This window comes from Protomyctophum parallelum (assembly GCF_964188405.1).
Source record: "Protomyctophum parallelum genome assembly, chromosome: 21".
NCBI lineage: Eukaryota > Metazoa > Chordata > Actinopteri > Myctophiformes > Myctophidae > Protomyctophum > Protomyctophum parallelum.
This window is the reverse complement of record NC_139713.1, coordinates 27,530,111-27,557,195: the sequence shown is the minus strand read 5'-3', so window position 1 is coordinate 27,557,195 and position 27,085 is coordinate 27,530,111. Positions and strand designations below refer to the sequence as shown.

At 43.0% G+C, this 27,085-nt stretch overlaps 2 protein-coding genes across 2 annotated transcripts in view; one reads left to right on the top strand and one right to left on the bottom strand.

Annotated features, from left to right (window-relative positions):
- The first annotated feature begins 1,884 nt into the window (after positions 1-1,884).
- The window catches only part of LOC310879394 (poly [ADP-ribose] polymerase tankyrase-1), a 69,937-nt gene continuing 44,736 nt past the window's right edge, over positions 1,885-27,085 (top strand). The window contains exons 1-4 of the mRNA XM_083794035.1: positions 1,885-1,977; positions 3,830-3,945; positions 6,723-6,831; positions 12,111-12,206. Coding sequence (XP_083650161.1) covers positions 1,938-1,977; positions 3,830-3,945; positions 6,723-6,831; positions 12,111-12,206 — 361 coding nt within the window. The 5' untranslated portion in view covers positions 1,885-1,937. The remainder of the gene's footprint in view (positions 1,978-3,829; positions 3,946-6,722; positions 6,832-12,110; positions 12,207-27,085) is intronic.
- On the bottom strand, positions 22,802-25,384 carry LOC310879019 (elongation factor 2b-like; the record flags this gene model as incomplete). The annotated part of the gene is made up of 1 exon (XM_083793436.1): positions 22,802-25,384. The coding sequence occupies one exon, from the start codon at positions 25,382-25,384 to the stop codon at positions 22,802-22,804; it is 2,583 nt and encodes an 860-aa protein (XP_083649562.1).

Here is a 27,085-nt window from a genome sequence, read left to right as displayed (position 1 = left end):
TAACGCAAAAGACATGGCCGGACGCAAATCTACGCCTCTGCATTTCGCTGCAGGTAAATTAAGCTTTCTCATGAACTTCATGATAAAGCTAAGTGCATCTTTACTATCATCATTGACAAAAAAGGCTATAGGTCCAGACCGTCCAGTCACTCCAGTGGGTTACATTTATAGCCTGCCCTACAGTCATAGTGACAGTGACAAATAACGTTTCCATATGTTAAAACTATATTTCCATTTGTAAATAATGCAGCCAACCATCTACAAATATTTCAATCAATCAATCAATCTTGTTGGTGGCTGGGTATTTTCCAGAGAAGGGATAATATTAATAACCAAGCAACATTGTTTGTAATAATATTGTTGTAGTGGTACTCCACTTCCACTTTTTCCACAAGTAGCCTCACTTTCTTTCGCGTTCGGCTACCACTTAAAGGGGAATTTCACTAATGTTCAACATTTTACTATGTCATTAATATATCTTAGGGTCTGTATTTCCTAGAACTGGAGGTCTGAAAAAATCATGGTGAATCACATCTTGATCACATCACAATTTTAATATGAAGAAATGTAAATACATTCGGGCAGGTTCTTTGAGGTTCTACCTTCAATGTCTCCTCTGGGTTGATTTAGTTTTAGTTTTTATTTATATTGTTATTTTCATGTATTTATCCGAGTTGTTGCTGTCAAGAGGTGTTGTGTACAATACAGAGTAATGAGAGCTGTGTAGTTTTCCTTTCTGGGGTTGGGGTGGGGGGTGGGTGGGGGGGTTTGTTTTTACTGTTTTTTGTCTTTTCTTTTTTGAGTTTGTCTTGTCTTGTTTAAAAAAGAAAAAAAAAAAGAAATCATGATTCTGTAATTCATTGTTGTAAATATCTGCATTATCAATAAATAAATCTTAAAAAAAAAAAAATGTAATTTGTACTTACAAATATATATATATATATATATATATATATATATATATATTCAGGAGTGATGGATTTTTAGCCACAATAGTTATGCAGGCTCCACCTGGGCAACGGTGGTGCTGCAGGCTCCGCTTGTGGCTTGAATGGCAACTACTTCTGGTTCCTTGATCATAGAGAACAGAGAAACAACTAAAGACGATTGACATTATTGATCATGCAATCCAGTGTAGATGACGGCTGTAAATGTTTCATTGTTGATAAACAATACATTAAGCATTATATGTTTAATGTATACCCACACCACTATACATAGAATGCCTCATATTCGCTGTCAATAGTCATAATTCTATCGCCACCCAAGTGTGGAATGCCCTGACCCCCTCCCTGAAAAAATGCACATCGCTGGCTTCCGTTAAAACATGAAAATATATAAATAATCAAATTCCCTTAAGGCTCATTCATAGTCTGGATTTTCGGTGGTGAGGTGACCACCGCTCCGGTGGTGAGCTGACCACCGGAGCTGAAATAACGTTGAGCGGTGGGGAGTAAAAACAGAGAGAAGGGCTGGGGCTGGAGCGGTGGCGTTGGTGTGCTCTTCGCCGCGGCTCGTGACGTCATTTTGTAGTTTGGTGGTCACCTCACCACCGAAAATCCAGACTATGTATGAGCCTTTAGACAGGTGATCACCCCCCACCCACTTTTCTTTCTTTCATTGTACATTTATACTTTGTGATGACATTGAATTTTGTTGTTATTTTTCATGTTATGTTTATGAATTAAATACATCGGCCCTTAATGGAAACAAGACCGCAAGGACTTTTTGACCAAGTTTTTAATTGTGTTGCTGTTTTCACATTTCTGTCTAATAATGTATTAAATCAATCAATGAATCAAGTTCACTATCTTGGGCTGTTTTTGAAAACCGATCATTCAAATCGATCCTGTTTCATAATGGGTTAAATTGATCAGTACGGCGATGTGTCGAGGGTGAAGAAGCTGGTGGACGCCGTGAATGTTAACGCAAAAGACATGGCCGGACGCAAATCTACGCCTCTGCATTTCGCTGCAGGTAAATTAAGCTTTCTCATGAACTTCATGATAAAGCTAAGTGCATCTTTACTATCATCATTGACAAAAAAGGCTATAGGTCCAGACCGTCCAGTCACTCCAGTGGGTTACATTTATAGCCTGCCCTACAGTCATAGTGACAGTGACAAATAACGTTTCCATATGTTAAAACTATATTTCCATTTGTAAATAATGCAGCCAACCATCTACAAATATTTCAATCAATCAATCAATCTTGTTGGTGGCTGGGTATTTTCCAGAGAAGGGATAATATTAATAACCAAGCAACATTGTTTGTAATAATATTGTTGTAGTGGTACTCCACTTCCACTTTTTCCACAAGTAGCCTCACTTTCTTTCGCGTTCGGCTACCACTTAAAGGGGAATTTCACTAATGTTCAACATTTTACTATGTCATTAATATATCTTAGGGTCTGTATTTCCTAGAACTGGAGGTCTGAAAAAATCATGGTGAATCACATCTTGATCACATCACAATTTTAATATGAAGAAATGTAAATACATTCGGGCAGGTTCTTTGAGGTTCTACCTTCAATGTCTCCTCTGGGTTGATTTAGTTTTAGTTTTTATTTATATTGTTATTTTCATGTATTTATCCGAGTTGTTGCTGTCAAGAGGTGTTGTGTACAATACAGAGTAATGAGAGCTGTGTAGTTTTCCTTTCTGGGGTTGGGGTGGGGGGTGGGTGGGGGGGTTTGTTTTTACTGTTTTTTGTCTTTTCTTTTTTGAGTTTGTCTTGTCTTGTTTAAAAAAGAAAAAAAAAAAGAAATCATGATTCTGTAATTCATTGTTGTAAATATCTGCATTATCAATAAATAAATCTTAAAAAAAAAAAAATGTAATTTGTACTTACAAATATATATATATATATATATATATATATATATATATTCAGGAGTGATGGATTTTTAGCCACAATAGTTATGCAGGCTCCACCTGGGCAACGGTGGTGCTGCAGGCTCCGCTTGTGGCTTGAATGGCAACTACTTCTGGTTCCTTGATCATAGAGAACAGAGAAACAACTAAAGACGATTGACATTATTGATCATGCAATCCAGTGTAGATGACGGCTGTAAATGTTTCATTGTTGATAAACAATACATTAAGCATTATATGTTTAATGTATACCCACACCACTATACATAGAATGCCTCATATTCGCTGTCAATAGTCATAATTCTATCGCCACCCAAGTGTGGAATGCCCTGACCCCCTCCCTGAAAAAATGCACATCGCTGGCTTCCGTTAAAACATGAAAATATATAAATAATCAAATTCCCTTAAGGCTCATTCATAGTCTGGATTTTCGGTGGTGAGGTGACCACCGCTCCGGTGGTGAGCTGACCACCGGAGCTGAAATAACGTTGAGCGGTGGGGAGTAAAAACAGAGAGAAGGGCTGGGGCTGGAGCGGTGGCGTTGGTGTGCTCTTCGCCGCGGCTCGTGACGTCATTTTGTAGTTTGGTGGTCACCTCACCACCGAAAATCCAGACTATGTATGAGCCTTTAGACAGGTGATCACCCCCCACCCACTTTTCTTTCTTTCATTGTACATTTATACTTTGTGATGACATTGAATTTTGTTGTTATTTTTCATGTTATGTTTATGAATTAAATACATCGGCCCTTAATGGAAACAAGACCGCAAGGACTTTTTGACCAAGTTTTTAATTGTGTTGCTGTTTTCACATTTCTGTCTAATAATGTATTAAATCAATCAATGAATCAAGTTCACTATCTTGGGCTGTTTTTGAAAACCGATCATTCAAATCGATCCTGTTTCATAATGGGTTAAATTGATCAGTACTGTTTTTGTCCTGTGGTCTCCTCTCAGGCTTTGGGAGGAAGGATGTTGTGGACCATCTCCTTCAGACTGGTGCTAACGTGCACGCTCGTGATGATGGGGGTCTGATCCCACTCCACAATGCCTGCTCATTTGGACACTCTGAGGTATGGAATGAAAACACTTAGTAATTTCAAGGACCCCCATAACTTTGACTCTGAGGGTGCCATTTAGGACTTCTATTTTACTTACTTCTATATTACTAATCATATTACAGTTTTTAGAGCTGGGGGCGTGTGGAAAGTCATATAGCAATTTTAAGCATGTTAAGAAGCGCTTTCGACACCCCGTGGAGTGCGCAAAACGGCCTTGAATTAGTCATGGGTGTGTTTAAGGCGTGTTTGAGACGTACCCAATCAACATGTCCGTACTATTCTCTTTACCAGTCAGCTGATGTCACATACGGAATGCGCACTTTGGGGATCGTGGTATTACATTTCTTCAGGCTGGCACCATAGAAGACATGACATGCCTTTGTCACATTTGGGTTAATTATTCCTATTGCACTGCATGCTGTCACCTTTATGCCTCAAAAGAACAGACCCACCTATACCTTTCAGATCGGAATGGAACTGCGAGTAGATAGCAGCATATTGGCAAATTGGCAATCCATGCGTAATGTTCCCAGAATCGTCTAACCCCCGAACATGCAAGTTCGTTTGATATTGTTTAATTCGATAACGATAGAACCATGTACCATACAGCGAATGAAAGCAAGATTCCTAAGGAATATGGAGATTTTTACATTTAATAAAACGGTTGAGAAATGAGAGAACCATGAGTGTTTATAGGCTAATATCAACGTTTTTTATGAAAGACAAACGGGCTGTGAACTTGAAGAGCTCAATCACCATCCGACACGGAAGAAATATAGCCTAGTGCATGCATGTATATGCACTGTTGCACTTGCACACAGTAGCCTACACACGCTCTTTATTTGTTTCTATTGAAAAAAAAACAGTAAAATAACGTTTATTATATTTTATTTCATTCAAATCACGAGGAAGGAATGAGTTGAATGCGTGCTGCGTAATGCTGTGGCCCCGATGGTATGGTCTTCGCTGAGTTCGCTCGTAGCATTTTATTTAAGAAGACTTGAATCGGGTGTGATACAGCGTATGAAAGCAAAGTTCCCAAGGATTATGGAGATGTTTTTATTTTTTTTAAAGGTTGAGAAATGTAAGAATTATGGCCGTTTCTAATCTCAACATTTTTACTAAAGAAAGCCTCTCTCTTTGCGGCAGCAGAGAGCAGCTGTTGCCATGTCCCATAGAAACAACTAAATAGGTCTATAAAAATAATCCCAAAAGAAGCGCATATAACAGGGGTCTGTAACCTATTTTAAATGAAGTGCCATGTTTTTATTTTCTAAATAGTGAGTCTGCCATATCCAGATTAATTTGAATGACACCACATTAAAATAAAAAAACATATTTTGATTGTCCACAAATATAAAGTTCTTCCTTCTTTTTAAATATGTTCTTGCACATTGTTATAATGATCATTATATATCCCCCTGCAGTCAGAGTTCATAGTTTTAATGAATGTGATGCATTGTGAGCTGGTATAGATCTGCTATTTTCAAAAGTAATCTTTTTATTTAATTTTTGGATTAGCCGTCCTTAGTTGGGCAAATGCATACATCTGGGGATCCTTGACATGGGAATGTGCTGTGTGAGGATCACTGGTTTAAACAACATTAGGAGAAAAGCCCAAATAACCACTTTAGAAACAAGAAAAGCAACCACACAGAAAGCAACTTTACAGAAAAATAAGCCGCTTATAATAAACAGACATGGCAACACTCTAGCAGCCTCCCAGAGCCGCTCAAGTGTCAAATCAAACAGTACTTTTTGCGTTTATGAGGTGGTCAGACCCACGTCTAATCGTTATGCGCTGAGTGTCTTTAGGTCAAGGGGCTTAATAGCAAATTGCGCAAAGCGAAAATAATTAACATATGGACACTCCCACAATGCTAAAATATTCAGGAACGCGGTAAGCCATAATGTGTGTGCGTTCAACACGGGCCGAGTGCGTTCAACACGGGCCGATATGCCTTTCATAATACGAATGTGCGCAGAGCGAGGCCAATTTATGTATTACCATTGGTAAAACGCACCTTCAAAATCTAGGCCTGAGCGTGTAGGGTCCATTTGGTTCCACTTGTACGCCCTCATAGTTGTTTAAGGACTTGGAGGTCTTGGAAAGTAAAAAGGTTCTTGGTTTGGTGATATGGCACGACAGAGGATCTCTTATTAGAGGCCAGTATGAAGCCACACAGACCTCCATAATTGGGCCATAATATTGATGACACCAGTGTTGAACTAACCCGGGTCACTCGCATGGAAAGTGAGAATTCTACCACTGAACCACCAATGCTGTATGAGATAGCTGACATAAGTATATTAAGCATGACTGCTAAGCACTACCATGTCACAGACTAGAGGCCAGCAAGGTTCTCTCAGCAGGACCACACACAGGAGGGGAACTGTATATAAAACAAAGACAGAGCTGTTGCCTGGCTGAATCAGAACCATATCGAACCCTCAATTGATTGTCTGCAGTACAGAAGATGAGAGAAAGGCTTTCCAGCCATGATGCCGTTGTGGTCCTCTCAGACATACTGGCTCGAAGCGAGCCATTACGTGTTTGAAATTGAGTGGCTCCTGAATCTGTAATGTTAATGACAAGACATTAACCTTCCTGAACTATTGTCCCTACAACAAAACATCGAGGGACATCCAATATAACATCTTTTGACTGGGCTTTTTGAATTGAACTTGTGGCGACTCATTTTGAGATTTCAGGAGAAGGCAATGTGATCTGGAATACAGACTACAGAATACAGAATAAAGTAAGTTGAGTCATTTGTTCTTGCTATTAGGTGGTGTCCCTGTTGCTGTGTCAGGGGGCTGACCCCAATGCCAGAGATAACTGGAACTACACACCGCTACATGAGGCTGCTATCAAGGGCAAGATCGACGTCTGCATAGGTACTCATACACGCACATACTGTACAAAAACATAACGTTGATGTCTGTCCATATTCCACCTTTTTGTGTTTTTTCGTAAATTAACGTTCCACTTGATCATACATACCACGGCGTCACACAAAAGCACCAACAGTAGCAGATCCACAAGCTTGACACGTTTTGAGCTTGTAGATCTGCTGCTTTAGCTATTTCTTTTATTTGAATGATCCTGAAAAGTTTGTATTTGTCCTAGTTGTACTAATCTTTAAATGTCTAATCATCATCCAATGCATCTTTTCCTCATTGTAAATCTTACTCTAAATAAATATCTATATTTGAACCATAAAACAACCATGTCTCTTGTCAGGGCCAGTACAATGGTCCTTTCAATTACTATTTCTCAAATTCTACTATACATGTGTGGACATTTTGCCTTGAAAAATAGTATTTCTATGTTGCTTTTTCCACGATGCGACACATTGTGAGCTTGTAGATTTGCTATTTTCAAATTATTTTGAATGCATTTTAAACATTTGAAAACTTGTGAAATGGGACATTCTGCATAATACAGTAGGCTACTCTCTACTTTTGATACTTTTAACTAGATTTTGACAACAATACTTTTGTACTTTTACTCTGTTTTTTTCCCACCACTTATTTCTTTCCTGATGTTCAGAGCTGCTACTATACATAAATTGTGACAAACTCTCTCTGTTCCTTTATCTCATCTATCTGTCTTTTAGAAGTCTCTTATCTTACCCTAAGGTCGCATTCTCACCTCTACTTCGGTAGACTCGATGCTATTGGGGGCTGGAATTGCATAATTGTCTCCACCAGGCCGAAGGCATGTGGGGAGAGTATGTTTTGCACTCCGTCCGTCCGTTTGTGTGTCCGTCCGTGTGTCCGTCCGTGTGTCCGTGAACAGCTAATCTCGGCCACCGTTAACCCGGTCGATGCCATATTTTGCACACACACTCCCTGGATGCCAACCATGAACCTCTGCCCCAAACTTTCCAGAACGGCCTGTTATAGCGCCACCAGGAGGCCGCTTTGTGCAAAACAGCCACCGTTAACCCGGTCGATGCCATATTTTGCACACACACTCCCTGGATGCCAACCATGAACCTCTGCCCCAAACTTTCCAGAACGGCCTGTTATAGCGCCACCAGGAGGCCGCTTTGTGCAAAACAAGTTTTTGCACAGTACACCTACACATTTTGTCCAAACATCACGCAAATTGGTACACAGTCTCTCTAGAGCCATTCAACGGAACGGGTCTTTCAGATTTATCAGACTCCATCCTGATTGGTTAAGATTGGCTTCCAAAGTTCACAGGAGTGCTCAGTTTCAAACAAAATGCTGCAAATCATGAACACATCGTGTGATTTCCGTGAAATTGTGCACCCACATTCCCACTAGGCCGAGGACGAAATGCCACATGAACAATTTCAACTCAGCCTCAAGGTGGCGCTATAACTGGCCAAAAAGTGTTTTTACCTCTAACTGCACGGATCTGTGGATAACCTGGTGGAGACCTGTGCCCGGAAGGGCACTTTTTCTAGTTCTTGCATATTAATTGCACATAATTTGCTGCGTTTGCATCAACCGCAGGAGGGAACTTTATCAATGTGTTCAATTCATAAACTACACAGTGAAATCTATGGTGTCAAAATTATATTTCGAGTAATAGTTAGGACATTAAGTGACATCAGTGTCAACAACAGGCGTGTGTGTGTGTGTGTGTGTGTGTGTGTGTGTGTGTGTGTGTGGCTAGATTATTATTTGACCCCCTAGAAACCCCCCCAAGGACCCCTGGAGGTCCTCGGAAACCCACTTTGAGAACCAGTGGTCCAGTTGCATAACAACTGGCACTATTGCAGTGCCCATGACAAATCTGGCATTGTAAAGCTTAGAGGCTGGGCTTTCTATACTAGGCACTCTTTCTTTTCTCTCTACACTAAATCAATTTGCCTAGCAAATATACACGCTCACAAACAACGCTTCTGATTCTGAGCTTGTAGATCAGCGTTTTTCTTTTCACTATGTATATAATGTGCTGCAGCGGCGGCCCAAAACAGATTTTGTCAGCAAAAAGAGCAATGCTGGCATTGGAATATTAATATATCCCATTCTCTTCTCAAGCTGTTGAGCCTGTTTGTGGAGCAACAGTATAAAGATCACTTGCTGGATCTTGTCATTTTGCAGAACCAAAAAAGCAGTAAATCCTCATATTAGACAGATTTCTTCTGGACAAAAAAAACTTAAAATCCATATAGTACAAAGCTACATTTTACAATTTAAAAAAAACTATAAAACTATATTAGTTGTTACTGCGAGTTAGGTCTCACATTATGAGAGGAATGCCAGTAGCCAGAATGGCTCCACTGATCCAGTGTGTCCTCTCCAAATCAGTGCTTTGTAAACAGTTAATAAATGAGTGTGCACTAATGACTCTGCTTCACGGTAATCACTGTGATTTGAAAAACTACAATGAACTTCCCCTGTGTGTAATTTCCCATTAACCGTAAAGCAGCAAACAATCCATAAATTGCATTACTGCTAAAGAGTCAAGCCTGCACAGGAGACAAAACCACATTGATTACTCCCAGTTACAGTTATGTGCTCTGGCCAGCATTGTTTTCAATTGGAATCGGAAACGGCATTGCTGGCTGACTTAGGAACAGACAGCACAACAGTATAATAGAAAGAGAATATGTTTTTATCCCAGGGGGGGGGGGGGGGGGGAGTTTGAGATGAACATGATGTGCCAGGCCAATTGGTAGCAACGTAAAGGGCTGATGCGTTTGGCTCGTAACGTACAAGCTTTGCTCAATATGATTACCGCTACAGAGTCACCGTGATTACATACATTGATTTATGGAAAGTAATGGAAAGTCATTTGTGTTGACAGTATGTCAATAGCCACAGCAAAGTAGCTGTAACAGGTAGGGAAAATGAATGAATGAATGAATGAATGCCTTTATTGCAGACTCAGGGTCCATAGAGAAACATACAAAATACAATATACATCCAATAAAAAAAGTCAAAATGTACAGTTATAAATAAAGGCTTTTAAGCCAATGTTTTCTAAGGCTAGAGGAGTATCTAGTGCAACTTTTGACAGGGTTATTTATACTGACGATGATGCTATTCACAGACTCATCCAAGCTACACATGAATCTATGCATTAAGTTCCGGAGAACAGCTTGAAAAGTATTGACTCTTGCAGCCACAAACATTTCACTTGCACTGCACCATCTATGTTTTTTTAGTAAAAGTCTCATGGAGAGAATGTACCTGTACTGATTTGGGTGAATGGTTCTCCAAGTGATACATGGGGACCATAGAAGGTCCTCGATGCTATTTTGAATAGGGGTCCCCTCCCTTATAAATAGAGGAGTAGGACTGTTATGTTATACAGTATATCATTGTGTGTGTGAGTGGCATGCGTGCGTGCATGGTGTGGTGTGTGTGTGTGCCTGTCAGTCTCAGTGACTCAATACACACTACACAAGGCCACAAAAAGTGTGTCAGTTTAATCTGTTATGGCTGGTGTGAAACCTTCACACAATGTTGGACAAACAGAATGGTTGCGCTCTTAAAAAAGCCATCTACAAGCTCACAACGTGAGCTTGCGATTTTACACTTGCATGCGCAAGTGTAAAATCAGGCATTAGACAAAATCAACTGTAGATTTAGTCAACGGAAATGAAACTATGACGAAAATATGACTAAAACAAAGTCTAATTTTATTCCAAAGACTATGACTAAAAGTAAATCAAAAATGTCCATCAAAATCAACAGCTGCAGCAGAGATTCCAACAAACACAAACAGTTGTGTTTGTTGGAATGCCCGGCAAAGCCGGGGAGAGGATTCAAACTCCGGTCTCCATGGTGTTAGGCAGGAACTTTACCTGTGTGCCATGCCCACTTACACTTACCCTCCCAACATTGTGTGAAAGTTCATGTTCATGTAAAATCAGCCCATAACCATAACATATTAAAGTCATGGAGTTCTGTGGCCTTATGTTGTTTTGATGATGAAACAGTCAGTGTATTGAGTCACTGAGTAGTGACATACGCATGCGTAGAATGTGTGTACGTACTGTATGGTTGTCCATGCATGTGCATTGTGCATGCATGTGCATTGCATTGTCTGTGTGAGCATGTTATGTGTGTGTGGACTTGGCACCGGATTAAATCCTATTTTGTTGAGGTAGGGTCACCCATGCACGTACATACGCATGCATGCATGCATGATGTGCACTCGCACACACTGGTCAGTTTGAATAAAGCAGTGTACATGGGAGTTGCAGTTGGGAGGGAGAGCGAGAAAAGACATTATGCCTTCAGTAGAGCTAACTTAAAAAAAGAAATAAGAACTGGGTGCAGATATAGTTTGTTATTCAGCTCATACCTGTTAGGGAGTCACATGACTCCTCTCCTCTACTCTACTCTCTCATTTTTTCCTTCCCTCCATTCGCCTCCTTGTAGAGCTGAATCCCCCTGTTTGTCTATACCTGCACACACGCTACCAACTCAGCCTCTTTGTATCGGTACACCTCTCTGTCGTTGCCCTTCAGTCCCTTTCCCCAGGCTCTGCTGCCCCTCACCTCTGTCATCGTCTCTCAACCTCCCCCCTGTCCTTATCTCTCCCCCCTCTCTCTCTCTGTCACTCTCTCTCCCCCTTCCTCTCCTCCTTCCCTTATCCCGATCTCCGCTGCATCGCTCAGTCAGTTGGAGAGGCGCAAGTCTCTCCGCTCGCTCTCTGCCCGCTGGCTTTGTCTCCGTTCTCCTCCCCGATTAGCCTCAGTCAGACGTTCCATCATTCTCTCTCCCTCTCCTTCCTTTCCTTTGTCTGTTTGGTTTCTATATGTATTCTAGTGTTAGCTTACATTAGTTGCAGCTTTACCCCCCCCCCCTCCCCACCACAGCTGTTTAGCGTAGCTCGTCACGTAGCTGTTTCTTCCTACTGCTGCTGCGGTCTGGTCCTCTCCACTTGTGCAGCCTCCGTAGTGGTAGCATGTCTGCTGTTTACATCGGAGGCATGTCTCCCCGTCCCGGGGGAGGACCCGAGGAGGGGCGGCCGGGGGAGGACATGCCAGGGAGGAGGAGAGGCGTGGGAGACATCGGGGGCAAAGGGGTTGGTCTCGGGGAGCTCGGAGTAGGGGAACGGGGCATGATGCTGCGGGACAGCGGAGGTGGAGGTGCAGCCGGTCTGGGAGGTGCTGTGTGTCGGGGAGTGTGCGTCTCGGTGCAGGAGCTCAGCTACTCTCTGTGTCTGCCTTGTTGCTGTACAGTGTTGCTGCAGCACGGCGCCGACCCCAGCATCCGCAACACGGACGGCAAGTCAGCGCTGGACCTCTCCGAGCCCTCGGCTAAGGCTGTGCTCACAGGTCAGTCACTTTACACACTGTCTGGATCTCTCTACAGAGCTGTCTGTCTGGCAGGCTGTACGGTTCTCATTCTCTTTCCCTCTCTTACCTTTCACTCTCTCTTGTTCACTCAGTCACTCTTTCTCTCACCTCCCTCTTTCTCTCTCCTCCTCATCACGTTTCCCCCTCAATCTGTCTTTGCCTAGCTCACTTTCTCACTCTCTATTCTCTCTTGCTTTTGCAGCCTCTCTTTCTTTTGACCTCTGTCACTTTTGACCTCTCTTCCTCGCCTCCTCTGTTCTCTTTCTTTCTTTCTTTCTTTCTCTCTCTTTGCTCCTTCTTTTTCTGTCGCAGTCTGTGTATTTTCGTGTATAATGCTGGCTTATTGACTGTGGTGTTGTTGAGTTGAGTGGAAGAGTGTGTGTGTGTGTGTGTGTGTGTGTGTGTGTGTGTGTGTGTGTGTGTGGGTGTGTGTGTGTGTTCTATTCATGGTTATATGTGTGTTATATAAGTGATAATTTTGTGCAATTAATTGTGTCGTTTGGAAAAAGCAAATGGGTCAGAATGGCTTATTGTCAGCGCAAAGAGGGTTAGTCTTTGAAATTTTCTCTCTTTCTCTCTCTCTCTCTCTCTCTCTCTCTCTCTCTCTCTCTATCTAGTTTCTGAGGATTCCTCCATTCTATGCCCCAAATCCCCCCAGTCATCCATCACTCTTAATTATTTCCAAGGTTATTCCTTTGTACCTTATTTTAAGTGGTTGTCTACATCTCACATTATTGTATTTTATGTCACTTAAAAAAGTTTCATAGAAATGAACTGAACTGTGAGTTGAAGATGACACACACGTTGATGATGACAGGAAAGACTTTTAGCAACGGATTGGTTTGTTGCATTCAAAATATGTATACTAGTATCGTACATAGAGATTGTGAACTCAGTGTTGTGTATTGTATTGTGAGCTGCGTGAATAGTCACACCCCTATAGTCTGTTATTGATAAGAGGTACTATTCTGGCCATGTCACTATATAACAAGCAAACATTCGTTGTAAATAGGTTGATCGTAGGTTGCGATTTGGTCTAGGCTATAGGGAAATATATGAGGGGGCCAAGTGGTTAATTTAACAATCTGAAAAACCTAGTGAAACAATGCTGAATGAAACGCCATCCGATCATAAACATGGGCGGCGGTGGATCAGGGGTAGTGTGGCCGGATCGTAACCGCAAGGTTGCTAGTTCGATCCCGGGCTCCCCCAGGCCCAGAGTTAGTGTCGAAGTGTACTTGAGCAAGACACTGAACCCCTAATTGCTCCTGATCTGCTGGTTGGTGCCTTGCATGGTTTCCACTGCCATCAGTGTATGAATGGGTGAATGTAATGCACATCTATAAAGGTGCTATATAAATGCACCATTTACCATTCATAAACATAATACACAACATCAAACTACAGCTTACTGCCCAGTACTCTGCTCATGCAAGAGAGTGATATGGCCCCCATGTCATTTTGACTGAGCAAGCCTCTATTCTGAGTTAGAAGAACACATTCAACGCAATTGTGGTCTCAAGGCTTTACTGTATGGCTGGGCCACTGAAACCTTGTATCTCTTATTTGAATGTATTTTATTTTTTGTAAATTACGAGTCGAGCGCACAATGAGTTGTGTTGTGAGCTTGTAGATCGGAATTGTAGAATTTACCTTTTTGAAAGTGAAACTGGTTAAGCGTGGAGCACATTAGAACACAGGCTTTTCATTTCCTGAAAAGTAACCGTTTAGGACACTCATTACAAGATGTCCACCCGATACCGCCACGCTAGCCTGATAAAGGGCAGTGAAAAAGGGTAGTCATAGTTTTCATAGTTTCAACACTGGTGCATAGCCCATATTACCCATCTTGCTGTTGCACCCTGTTCTGTCTTCCAGGATTTAAAGGTAGCCTAATATTCCTCTCACTATTCCCCCACTGCGGCCTGCAGCGCCCGCTGCCAATACACTGTGTGTTGATAGAAGTTTAAATTGGCCCATAAATTACCTCCGCAGCTCTGGAACATCCTAGAAACCGCCTCTCAAAGATGATGGACTCACATCCCTGGCAGCTGGTGGCTGCAGTGCTGAGAGGGTGGATGGGGATGGAATTAACTTTGTGATATTATTGCTACCCCAGTAGGGTTAGGATGATTTCATGTCACGATTATTGTGGCCAAAATAATTGCGATTCCTCGATATTATCGCAATTATCACAATTGGGTGAAGCCCAGTTTTGTTAACCGGATAAAAACGGATAAAAATTGTGGCTCGAATGATCTGTTTTTTTACTGTTAAAATATTAATAAGCTTTGTTTCTTTATAGAAATGCTCATTTGGGTTTCAGGTTTGTGGTGAGTTCAGTGATGTGAGTTTTAAGTTACAATGAACGTGATTTGATTTTGACCGAACAGCGAACAGTCTGTGAAAACAGGCGAACATTCTACGAAAGTAGCCGATGGAGCCCAGTACAGACCCCTGGGGGGCCACGGTTAACAAAGTATATATATATAGGGTTTAAGCCAACGTGTTTAAACGTGTCTTCCCTCGGTAGCACATCGGGAGCGGTGTGTTGTATAATGCACAGAACCCAGGAGCTGTTGAATCACAGCTTTTCTCTCAGAACCTGGTCTGAAGGTCAAAATCAACATTTCTTTCCCCATGGGGATGTAAGCCAACCGGTGGTGGAGTGGTGTTGAGACAGCCTCAGTGTCAAGTGTAGATAGAGTGCACCAGTGCATATAAATATGGCCTCCACAGTTTATTCTGTGTGCTGTAATTTTCAAACGACACCCAGGGTTGGATTTTCTGGGGGTGGGAGTGTAGAACCACCCTCTGCTATTTCATAGCCCCCCTCTTGTCATTTATTTACATGGCTGGCCGTTGGGGATATATATGTTTTATGCCTGGTTCTTAACCGTAGATAGGTTATGAGTCAGAGCTACTTCATGTCAAGAATTCCTTGCAGGTGATATTTGTTTCTAAATGTTGGAGTTTGGAAGTGCTCGTTGGATATCTCTCAACGGTCCTGTGACCTGTGTGCCACCTGTTTTGAATTTGCATTATTATTATGAAACAAACGCAGGTAGAAAGAGGATAATGCAAGCTTGCTTTTCATCCAACTTTTCTGTTGGATGTATGGGCTGTCAATGCGGAAATTACAGCTAGTTACCACCTTGCTGGCAAGATGGCTGCAGTGTTCATATGGTCAATATCTCCATATTTATTTATGTTTTTGTTTTGGAAAATGAATGTCATACTACAATGTCTTTTTCCTAACATCAACATTCTTAACATCCCCTAATAATACAGATACTAGTTTATGTGATAGCAGATAATGAACGACAGTTTTAACCCAAAAGGATGGTGGACGGTGCCCTCAGCTTCCACCCAGCTCAACATTCCTTGTCATGATGTGTGATTGATGCTACTTCTGCGCTTCCAGGAGGAGTGAACGTCAGGCGTTCATCACTCTGACAACTCTTTCATTTTTATACTTTATTGTTCACAGCGTTCTACTCGACCCAGGGATCAAAGTCCTCAGTCTGATTTCAGTCATTTGGATTCCATAGAAACAAGCATGTCTTTTGTGAAAGCATGCTGCTCACCGAAAATAGCAGATCTTCAAGCTTGTAGATCGGCTATTTTCGGTCAAACTAGCAATGGAATACATACATCTTCCAGAAACATGAATGGTCTCAGAAATGTCATGAAAGCTCAAATCTTTGATTTCTTCAGCTGGTCGGCCTAAAACATCATCATTACATTTTCAGTCTTGAGATTTCATTTGGTCAACTCCAGTAGGTCAACTATGATGAAAGTTTCTCCGTGAACATTTGCACTTGCTTTTAAATACACTTAAATATGCCGAATATGCCTTAATACATTATAAATGCCCTCTGTATCTAAAATAAAAAACAACTTCAATATTTTACTTCTTTTAGAAACAGTTATTATTTTACTCAAGGGGGACAGTGCCTGTCACAAGGTGATGTCATTTGTCCATGTCTGGTCCAGCCCTATGGAATGTATGGAATGCATGTGCTAATAAAAAATCACACCCGTGTGAACTGAGTGGTGCAACCCCCCCCCCCCCCCCCTCCTCTCCTCTCTCTCTCTCATTAGCAGGCAACAGTGCAGCACTAATACTATCTCTCTCTCTCTCTCTCTCTCTCTCTCTCTCTCTCTCTGTTTCTGGCACAACAGCGCCCCTACTGGTAGTCAGTCATACTGGTTCTCATGAACACATAGGTGAACCAACACATAGGTGAACAAACACATAGGTGAACAAGGACATTGCTGTTCCTCGGAGTGGTTGCCCCACTCAAAAAACATCTTAATACTTCCTAAGGTTTATGAGCATCAAAACTCTATCTATCTATCTATCTATCTATCTATCTATCTATCTATCTATCTATCTATCTATCTATCTATCTATCTATCTATCTATCTATCTATCTATCTATCTATCTATCTATCTATCTATCTATCTACCTGCGACGGCCGATGTCTCCCTTGACTTGTTTCTAAAATAGATAAAATATATTCTAGGTAATTTAAATTTTCTGTTATACCGTGCAATTATAATGTATTAAAGCATATAAGCCTTATCAACCAGGAACCCTTTTAGTATTCAAAAGTATAAATTACTTTTGAATACTAAAGGCTCATACATAGTCTGGATTTTCGGTGGTGAGTTGACCACCAAACTACAACATGACGTCACGAGCTGCGGTGAAGAGCAAACCACTGCCACCGCCCCAGCCCTTCTCTCTGTTTTTACTTTTGCTCAATGTTTTTGGTCGGTGGTCAGCTCACCACCGGAGCGGTGGTCACCTCACCACCGAAAATCCAGACTATGTATGAGCCTTAAGGGACTGATCGAGGGTAGCTACTGGGACGTAAGTCGGGACTGGTTCACCCCGGCAGGTTCACCCGAGTGAGGGGTATGATGTCGGAAGACCCGAAACCCAGATGACCTTGGGATACATCACTGAGGATACATCCGAGTTGCATCCTAGCGATGTTTTTTAGTTCTTAGTTTTCTATTTATAGTGACTTATAGGAATAGACTATGTGACAACCGGGAATAGTCTGGTGACCACCCAAGAGATTGTTTGCAGCCAGACAGTGGAGCCTGCGGCACCACTGTCGCCTTTGCCGGTGGAGCCTGCGGAATCCACCACTGCCGAATGAAATGTCTGGTGCCCAATTATCAAGTGAAAATAATATTAGATATGCAAGCTCACAATGACAGGTTGTAGAATGTAGTGGAGTCAAAAGTACAATAGTTGTCTTTGAAATGTAGTGGAGTGAAATTTATCAAGAATACAAATATTCAAGTAAAGTACATGTACTCAAACAAGTACACAGTACTCAGCGTTGTATCGCAACACGTGAGCTTGCAGATCAGCTATTTTTTAATACCCTAAGACAAGTATTATATCAAATATTCCATATCTGGGAGTGGGGACCCCCTGGGGTTTCCCGAACCCCACTTTGAGAATAACTGGCGTAAGACAAGTTTAGGGTCATTGCACATCTAGTCTAGATTCTAGAACACCTTTAATTAAGCTGTGAATCGCAGTATTTCTCAGTGATTGTCTTAATTAAAAGTGATGGTTGGATCCCCAACGAATAGCTGCCTAGTAGACACGATTCCCTCTGAGCTTGTATATCTCTGTGTTTAATTGAAATGGTTACTGTGTGTGTGTGTGTGTGTGTGTGTGTGTGTGTGTGTGTGTGTGTGTGTGTGTGTGTGTGTGTGTGTGTGTGTGTGTGTGTGTGTGTGTGTGAAAATATATGCACATCCATCCACTGTGCCTATACAATGGTGTGGACACATTGACTAATATACCCCAGCGTATTGCAGACATTGCCTACGGTGCTTTTGGCTTTGGAAGCCTGTTTAGTGAAGTGGAGGGAAGGAAGAGAGGGATTTTTTTTCACCAGGACAGGAGAACTGTTCCTAACTCTCAGATGGAAAGAGAGAGAAGGGGGTAACGGAGTGAGAGAGAGACTACAGCTAAAGTGAAAGAGAGAGTCCATTAGCTACTATTAATTACCTCTCTGCTTGGTATTCACAGACTATAGCTTCTAATGGGACTCACGGAGATCAATTCTCTACAAACAACTTAAGTCCGCACGCACGCTCGCTCGCTCACTCACACTCAGTCAGTTTGGGCTTTTTTACACTCTGTGCGTTCAATTAACACTGGATATTACTTTGTAGATGCTACTATATTGATGCTATTCAAAGGGGAAAACCATGGGGAAACCAACAATCGTGTTATAGTTCCAAAACTAATGGTCAGATGGGTGGGTTTTTGTGGACATGTTCAGAGTTGTTTATTTTAACGATTAATCAATCCATTGTCTTCCAGCTCAACTAAGTAGGCTACTATAAGTTCCCATTTACTGTTTGTAAGAAAATCTTAGTGTCTTGCCAATTATTTGGGGCCCACTTGCAATACCCTCACTGCCCCTACAGTATATTGTGATTTTATGATTTAGTTAATGCCGGAAGTAGGAGTGAAATTAACTTAATTAAAGTTTAGTCGACAAAATGAATACTGCTTGGAGGCTCTTGTTGGGTTTGTCTCCAGTACGCTGTCACTGAGACAGAAGGTGAGGGAGGCGCAGGGATTACAAGCCAATGAGTGGAAAATGAAACCACCTTCAGCCTGGGGATCTGTGTGGAATCCCTGATGTCCCTTGGCTTGTCGTAATTCTTCACCCGTGGAAAATGAGCCAGGGGGCCGATATAATAGGCTGTCAGCTACACACAAGACGAGAGAGAGGGGGAGAGAGAGAGGGAGACAAAGGTAAAGAGAGAGACAGTGTGTGTGTGGGGGGGGGGGTGTAACAGAGACAGTCAGACTACATCTTAAAGAGAAGAAGAGTCTATTGGAGTAGTGGTTCTCAAACACTGGGTCGGGACGTTAGAGTATATATGAATAGAGAAGACACCCGAGTTCTCCTCCCATCCACTTGCATTAAGTTGCTCAAAAGCGCATGAGGCGATTTCACTCCTCCTTCCTGGTAGGAACAGAGTGCATTCTGGGATGGATTTGCCTCAAACACATGAACGCGCTGCTGTTGACTATCATTGTGCCGTTTGTGCGCGTTCACGTATGAAACATTCGTTCACGTGTCATGGCCTCAAACACATGAACGTGCGCAATGATAGTCAACGGAGCAGCGCTGGCTCGAGCTGCAATGACAATTTCGGCCACTATGTCCATTTCGCCTCAGGGTTTCCTCTGGGTGCCTTCTCTATTCATATATACTCTATGGTCGGGACCCATTTATGGGTCACGGACCGATTTGTATGGGTCCCCTTCATTTTTGGTTTCCTACATTGTTTTTAATTATTTTTATTTTAAAATAAATTCAAAAAGCATTCCTAAAAAACAGAAACCGAATCCATTGAAATGTTATTCTAGGCTAATTCTTGACCATAGTGAACCACCAATATTTACAAGCAACAAATTTGCTGATAATAAGCAGACCTTGTAGAAAATGGGAGGATAAAGTCACACCTCCCCACCTCCCCCTGTCCACAAAGAGGAACAGCGCAGCAAAATGGGCATTGTAGGAATTCAGCAATCCAGTCAAACCCTATAGTCAAATACACAGACTTCATTCTTTTTCTGGTCAGAGGGTGCAAATTTCAAATTGTGCTACTGTTATCTACTAAAAATACCATTAACATTGAGTGACTGGAGTTTCTTCCAACGGTGAAATGCCCCTTTAAGCCATTAGTTCCCAAAGCGAGGTCCCAGAGTTCCAGGGGGTCCCCGGCTAAATGATAGTTAAGATCCAAATGGATTCTTGCATGTCACACTGGGGGTGTGACATGACAAACGGGTTGAGATGGCTAGGCTATAGCTAGTTTCTTGGGACATTTGTGGTCGTAGTGGCTACATCTGTCGTTAAAAAAAATATGTTTTTTCTTTAGCGATTATCTTAGTTTTAAGGGTAACCGTTGTATAATTACCCTCGAGGGTGTTCTTTATTGTCATTAATGCACTTCTGCACTGCATTTCGGAGACGTCGCAGGCGTGTATTAATGATGATAAAGATCACCCTCTCGTGTAATATTGCTTAATCTCCAGGCACAACTCACTTCATACAAGTGTGATTTCTTTTTAATTCATGGAGGTTTGACAAGGTGGAAATGTTGCCCAAATATGAATGTTGCTGATGTCACGGTACTGATGTCATGAAGTCATGGACTCGTCACCAGTGATGGAAAGCAACTCAGTACATTTTACTGTACTGTACTACAATGAGAGACTTCCGCATTTCTGCGACGGCACAATCTATCGTCTGAAACCCTGGTGCACCTGGTCGCTGCTTAATCATTTCTGTTTCTGTTAGCATAAATGTATTTAACCTGTGCCACCATCAGCGTTCACTGTTCTGTTTCTGTTAACATAAATGTATTTAACCTGTGCCACCATCAGCGTTCACTGTTCTGTTTCTGTTAACATAAATGTATTTAACCTGTGCCACCATCAGCGTTCACTGTTCTGTTTCTGTTAACATAAATGTATTTAACCTGTGCCACCATCAGCGTTCACTGTTCTGTTTCTGTTAACATAAATGTATTTAACCTGTGCCACCATCAGCGTTCACTGTTCTGTTTCTGTTAACATAAATGTATTTAACCTGTGCCACCATCAGCGTTCACTTTAAGAGGAGTTGTTTGCACAGCTTTGATGTGTGTATGACTGTATGTATGTATGTCTGTCTAAACACGGAATGCTTTGTGTGTATGTCGGTTTAATCACGGATTGAGAACTACACCATCGGTGTCGGAATGTGATGTGTGATGACTTTCTCATCATCATACATCATCATCATGATAAGAGACACCGCTCACTTCACATAAGTGATTATTTTTGAGGGGTTTTTGAGGGGCGCTAGCCCCTCCTATTCCTAGCTTTGAGTGTTGAGTTGAGTGTAAATACAAACATTGAAGACAAAATTGAGGACACAAATTGTGATTGGCCGGCGTGAATGGGTGGGAGATGTGCCATTGGTTGAGAATGAGATGATGTTTGATGATTGGGACGGCGGTGGCTCAGGGGTAGAGTGACTGAATGGTAACCACAAGGTTGCCAGTTCGAACCTGGGCTTGCCCAGAGTTAGTGTCGAAGTGTTCTTGAGCAAGACACTGAACCCCAAATTGCTGGTTGGTGCCGGTTTCCGCTGCCATCGGTGTATGAATGTGTGTGTGAATGGGTGAATTTAATGCACACAATCTATGTAAAGCGCCTTGGATAAAGGGCGCTATATAAATGCACCATTTGCCATTGATGATTAGAGAGCCCCACCACTTCACACGGGTGTGATTTTTTCTTTTGAAGTATAACATAATTAAATCAAATTTGTTATTTGAAGGCTAAACGTTTTTATTCATAATTATGTTCAACGACAGAAACACAATGAAATTGTTAATTTCAAAGACCCACAGTTTTTGAGGGGAGCTAGCCCCTCCTACACACAGGTTTAATGGTCTTTAGTTCAATGTTTGTTGTCATATTGTGTCATTTACGTCATATTGTCTCTTTATTGTTGATGGCGTTTAATGTTTGTGTTTGCACCGTTTGTTTTACATCACCATTACATCTTAATCAACATGAGACTTTAATATATTTGCACCCCTCACTTCACACGGGTGTACGTGTACACATGGAACTAAATGGACCAATGAGGGTCCCCGGAGAACCAGTGCGTAGGGATGGGACTATTGACAGGTTTTACTATTTATCACAATTAATTTTTTCATTATAATTTTTATCCCACAATTTTGCAACCCAGTTGTCACCCAGTGCCAATTATCTAATGTAATCCTGGGCGCTACACTTCCTCTGCCAACCTGGGGGGGCAGCGGATTGACCTCATGCCTCCTTCTATGCATGAGGAGTCCAAGCTGCTTCTTTTCACTTGACAGGGGGAATTTCCCTGGCCGGACGTAGCGCGTGGAAGGAACACGTTATTCCGACCAGTTCCTTTCCCCTCCATCAGGCGCCCCGGCTGGCCAGGGGGAGGTAGTTTTAGAGACCAGGATTACTGCATGTTTTTGTGAGGGTACGTACCTAGGGGACACGGGGAGAACATGCAAACTCCACACAGAAGGGCCCTTTCGCCAACCACTGATGACACTGATGACGCGGAGGAGGGAACACGCCCACAGCGTCCCTAGCGGAAATCGAACCCAGGACCTTCTAGCTGTGAGGTGACAGCACTACGGACTGTGCCACCGTGCCCCTATCACAATTTAAAACATCACAGTTAATCATATAGTACCTGAGTATAATTGTGACAGGGAAAAAAAGAATGGAGAAAAGGTCTACTATGTAGACTATAAATGTAGTACTGAGAATTCTGCAGCCTGTAGCCTTTATTTGGGGTTAGGGTTTGGGATATTTCTTTTTATTGATCTTCTTATTCTATTTATTTTTAGTATTATTTGGCTACTGTGTTGTTTGTGACATATTTATACGTAATAATGCTAAGAGTCTTGTCTCTCAATGTGGAGGTATTTAGGAGGGGAGTGAGGGGGGAAGGAGGTGGGGATGAGCCTTTCACAGCTTGTCCAAGAATTGGTCCAATGCAGGCAAGCCTTCCTTGAGGCCCTTGCGTTTGCGTGTTTCGGCGATGACCAGAGCCGTCTTGGATGTGCTATCCATTGGGTCTCCCGGAAGCACCTGCCAGTGATCAAACGAGCACTGTGGAAAAGCCTGGCCGCCAGTGTTGGAACGCAGGTCAGCTGTGAAACCAAATGACTCATTTACTGGCAGGTGGGCCTTGACAATGAACACAGGTGTATCCTTGATCTTAGACTCTTCAATCACAACACCACGTTTCCTGTTCAGCACACCATAGATTCCTCCGACCACTCCCTCAGGACACTGGATCTCAACCAGGTAAACTGGCTCCATGAGTCTGGGACTAGCTGTGAGCTGGGAGGCCAGCAGTACTTTACGAGCTGTGGGGATGATCTGGCCTCCGCCACGGTGGATGGCATCTGCATGCAGGGTGACATCATGAATGTCGAAGCGAACTGCACGCATGTTCTCCTCACACAGGGCACCCTTCTTGGTAGCCATTTGGAAGCCATTGGTAATACTGTCCTTGATCTCGTTAAGGTACTGCACTCCCTTGGTCACGTCCACTAGAATATTGGGTCCTTTTGTCTCAGGTCCGAAACACCAGATCTTACGAGCCTCATTGACATCCCAGCCGTACGTGTCACTCAGGTAACGGGCACGAATCTTTAAATCCTGACTCTCACTGATCATCTCACCCTTGTCAATGTCCTCGGCTAGACCATCAGTCAAAGGACGGGCCCGCATGTACAGACGGTTGTGCTTGTTGGGGGATTTAGACAAGCACGTCTGCGACGACTCCTCAGTGACCGTCTCTCTGTAGGCCACCACAGGGTCGCCTTTCTTGATTGGAATGCCGGCATGGTCCTCCTCAAGGTCTTTAAGGCAGATCTCCAAATGTAGCTCTCCAGCTCCAGCAATGATGTGCTGTCCAGTTGTTTCTTCAATAAAAATCTGTACCATAGGGTCAGACTTGGACAGACGCTTCAGGCCCTCCACCAGCTTAGGCAAGTCAGACACATTCATTGCCTCCACGGCCATCCTCACCACAGGGCTGACACTAAACTTCATCTGCCTCATGTTGTGGGCCTGCTCATAAGTGGTGATGGTCCCAGTCTTGACAAGGAACTTGTCCACACCCACAAGACCTACAAGGTTCCCACATGGTACATCTTGGAGGGTCTCTTGTTTAGAGCCCATCATCAGAAGTGTCCTCTGAATTGTTTTGTTGATCTGGAGATCCTCCTTCTGTCCATGAGTGAAGTTTGGTCCCATAATGCGCACCTTCTGGCCACCATAGACCATGCCAGAGAAGACACGTCCTAAAGCAGTGAAACCCTTGTCGCCGCTGGGCACCATCTTAGAGATGTAAATCATCAGTGGAGCATTGGGGTCACATTCTTTGATACCCCTACCAACCTCATCATCCTCAGGTCCTTCATAGAGCAGCTCACAACGGTACTTCTGGGCCGTGGCAGGGGAAGGCAAGTGGATAGTGATCATTTGAAGCAGAGCCTCTCCTGCAGGCAGCCAGGTACGCATCACAGCCTTCAGCAGGGCTTTTCCTTCCTTCTCCTTGTCTGCCTTATCCAGCTTGATGTCTAGTTTTTCAATCAGCTTGACTATCTCCTCCTTCTTGAAGTGCATGATGGCATCAAACATCTTGAATATGGGATCCAGGACGAAGAAGACAAACGTACGCTGAAGTTGCTGGCCGTCGGTTCCAGTAGCATTCTTGCTGAACTTATTAGTTGTAGGGTCATAAAACTTATCGCCCCACATCCTCTTCATCATGTCCTCTACCTTCTTGCAATGCTCAGCGGGTGTCGTGGGTGCATTGCCCGCCTTGGCATAAGACTTGGCTACATATAACTCCGCAAATTGCTTGAGGGTGAAGGCCCAGCTATGGAGACCAGAACCAAAGCCAACAGTACCGTTGACTGGGTCAACCATGATCTTACCCATGGGTCCGTCATCATCTCCATAGGTGGAGATGATGACGTTGACATTCTCAATAATACGTTGGAACGTCTGGTAGAGCTCCTCAGGTTCCAGCTGCAGCTCCAGCAAGGCGCGGTCCATTTTATTCAACATCAGGACAGGCTTAATGCGCTCACAAATGGCCTGCTGCAGCACCGTCTTGGTCTGCACACAGACACCAGACACACAATCCACAACAACCAGGGCTCCGTCAGTGACCCGGAGAGCGGCAGTCACCTCTGAGGAGAAATCAACGTGCCCGGGGGAATCGACGAGGTTAATCAGGAAACCAGTGCCATCTTTGCGCTGACGGATGAATTCCAGGTCATTGACACTCAACTCATAATATAAAGAGATGGCGGTGGACTTGATGGTGATGCAGCGCTCCTGCTCGTCTTTGCGCGTGTCGGTGAAACGAGTCTCTCCAGCGCGGCCAGAGGAGATGATGCCAGCCATCGACACCAGGGAGTCTGTCAAGGTAGTCTTTCCATGGTCTACATGCGCAATCACAGACATGTTGCGGATATTGTCCTTCTTGTCCATGATTCCACGGATCTGCTCTATGGTAAAGTTCACCATTTTGGCAGATTGGTTTTGGATTCACTCGCTCAGCGTAGACTTTTCTTGTCTCTGTTCTGTCTGTGCGAGTGCTACCGACCTCTGGTCTGCTACTCCTGCCTCCTTCTTCAGCTCTCAAACTCTAAAGTGACATTATAGTCCTATCTGCAAGACATTATATAGTCTTTTCTGACATCATACACAACGCAAACTGTTGTCATAGCACCCGTTTTAACGCCTGTCTATGTCGAGCGCAGAGCCTTATACACCCAAGAGTTAGGATATTGAGTGGGGGGGAGGGAGAAGGGGAGGGAGGGATGAGTGGGTTATGACTGTAGCCTGTGTAGGATGTAGCGGCTTGGGAGGGGGGGGCTAAGGGGTAGGGGTGATACGATATGGGTACCTCACGATACGATATATGTGGCGATATTAGGCCCTCGATAACGATAACATCACGATATTCGATAAATTGCGATTATTGCGATATTCGATATATTGGAAGAGGATATTGATATTGCATCAACAATATATCACAATTAAACGACAGAATTGGAACACCTAATCAAAAAATCACCTGCTCTGTTCTCCCAGAACGCAGCAGACTCAGTGGCTAGGCTATAGCTAGTTTCTTGTAGTGGCTACATCTGTCATTAAAATAATATGATATTTAGTTTTAAGGGTAACTGTTGTATAATTGCCCTCAAGGGTGTCATTAATGCACTTCTGCGCTATGTTTTGGAGGCGTCGCAGGCGTGTATTATTGATGATAAAGAACACCCTCAAGGCACAAATCACTTCACACAAGTGTGATTATTTTTTAATTCATGGAGGTTTGACAGGGTCGAAACGTTGCCCAAATATGAACGTTGCTGATGTCACGGTACTGATGTCATAGATGACTGAAGTCATGGACTCGTCACCAGTGATGGAAAGTAACTCAATACATTTATGGGAGACGATCGCATTTCTGCGACTGCATCGTGCAATCTATCGTCTGAAACCCTGGTGCACCTGGTCGGTGCTTAATTAAGGAAGGAGAGAGTGCCTTGTGTGCGGGGCCTTCCATCCTCTAGCTATATTGTAACTCTATGAGGCAGGCAGGCAAGCACGCACTGGTACCCCTAAACTTACCACAAACATGGGACAACTCTGCTACTCTGCCACCATAATGTGGAATGCCCTGTCATCATCTGTTAAAGGATGTGAATCGCTGGTTTCTTTCACAACTGGCCTGGAAAACAGTCAGGAAACTACAAGTGGCGTTAGATATTAATTCCCAGTGAGATGAGGGGTCATATACAGTACATTGCCACCGTGTTCCATTTTTCTCCTCTGTAAGTTGAGCTATTTGTATTTGTTGATGACATTTATTCTTCCATGCATGAGAGGGGGAGAGGTGGTGGAGTTAGCTGTTTTAGCAGACATTTTGAGGGTCCAATGGAGTTAAGAGGTTTTGTCCAAAGCACTTTTTACTACTTTCCACTGGTTCAATATTTTCTAAACAACACACGGACGTAAAGGGTGTTCAATAGCACTGGATTTATGTCAAAAACCTCCAAAATGGAGTTATGAGGTTTCCTCCCGACAAGCAACGATATGCTCTGCTGAGTATGGGTATTTCGGTTACCGTTTTGCCTTGCCAAAGTGGCAGTCTTCGGCATTTGGTTCACACCAACTAATCAAAATAGTATCAAAGCAGATGGCGTCGTTGTCAATGTGGCT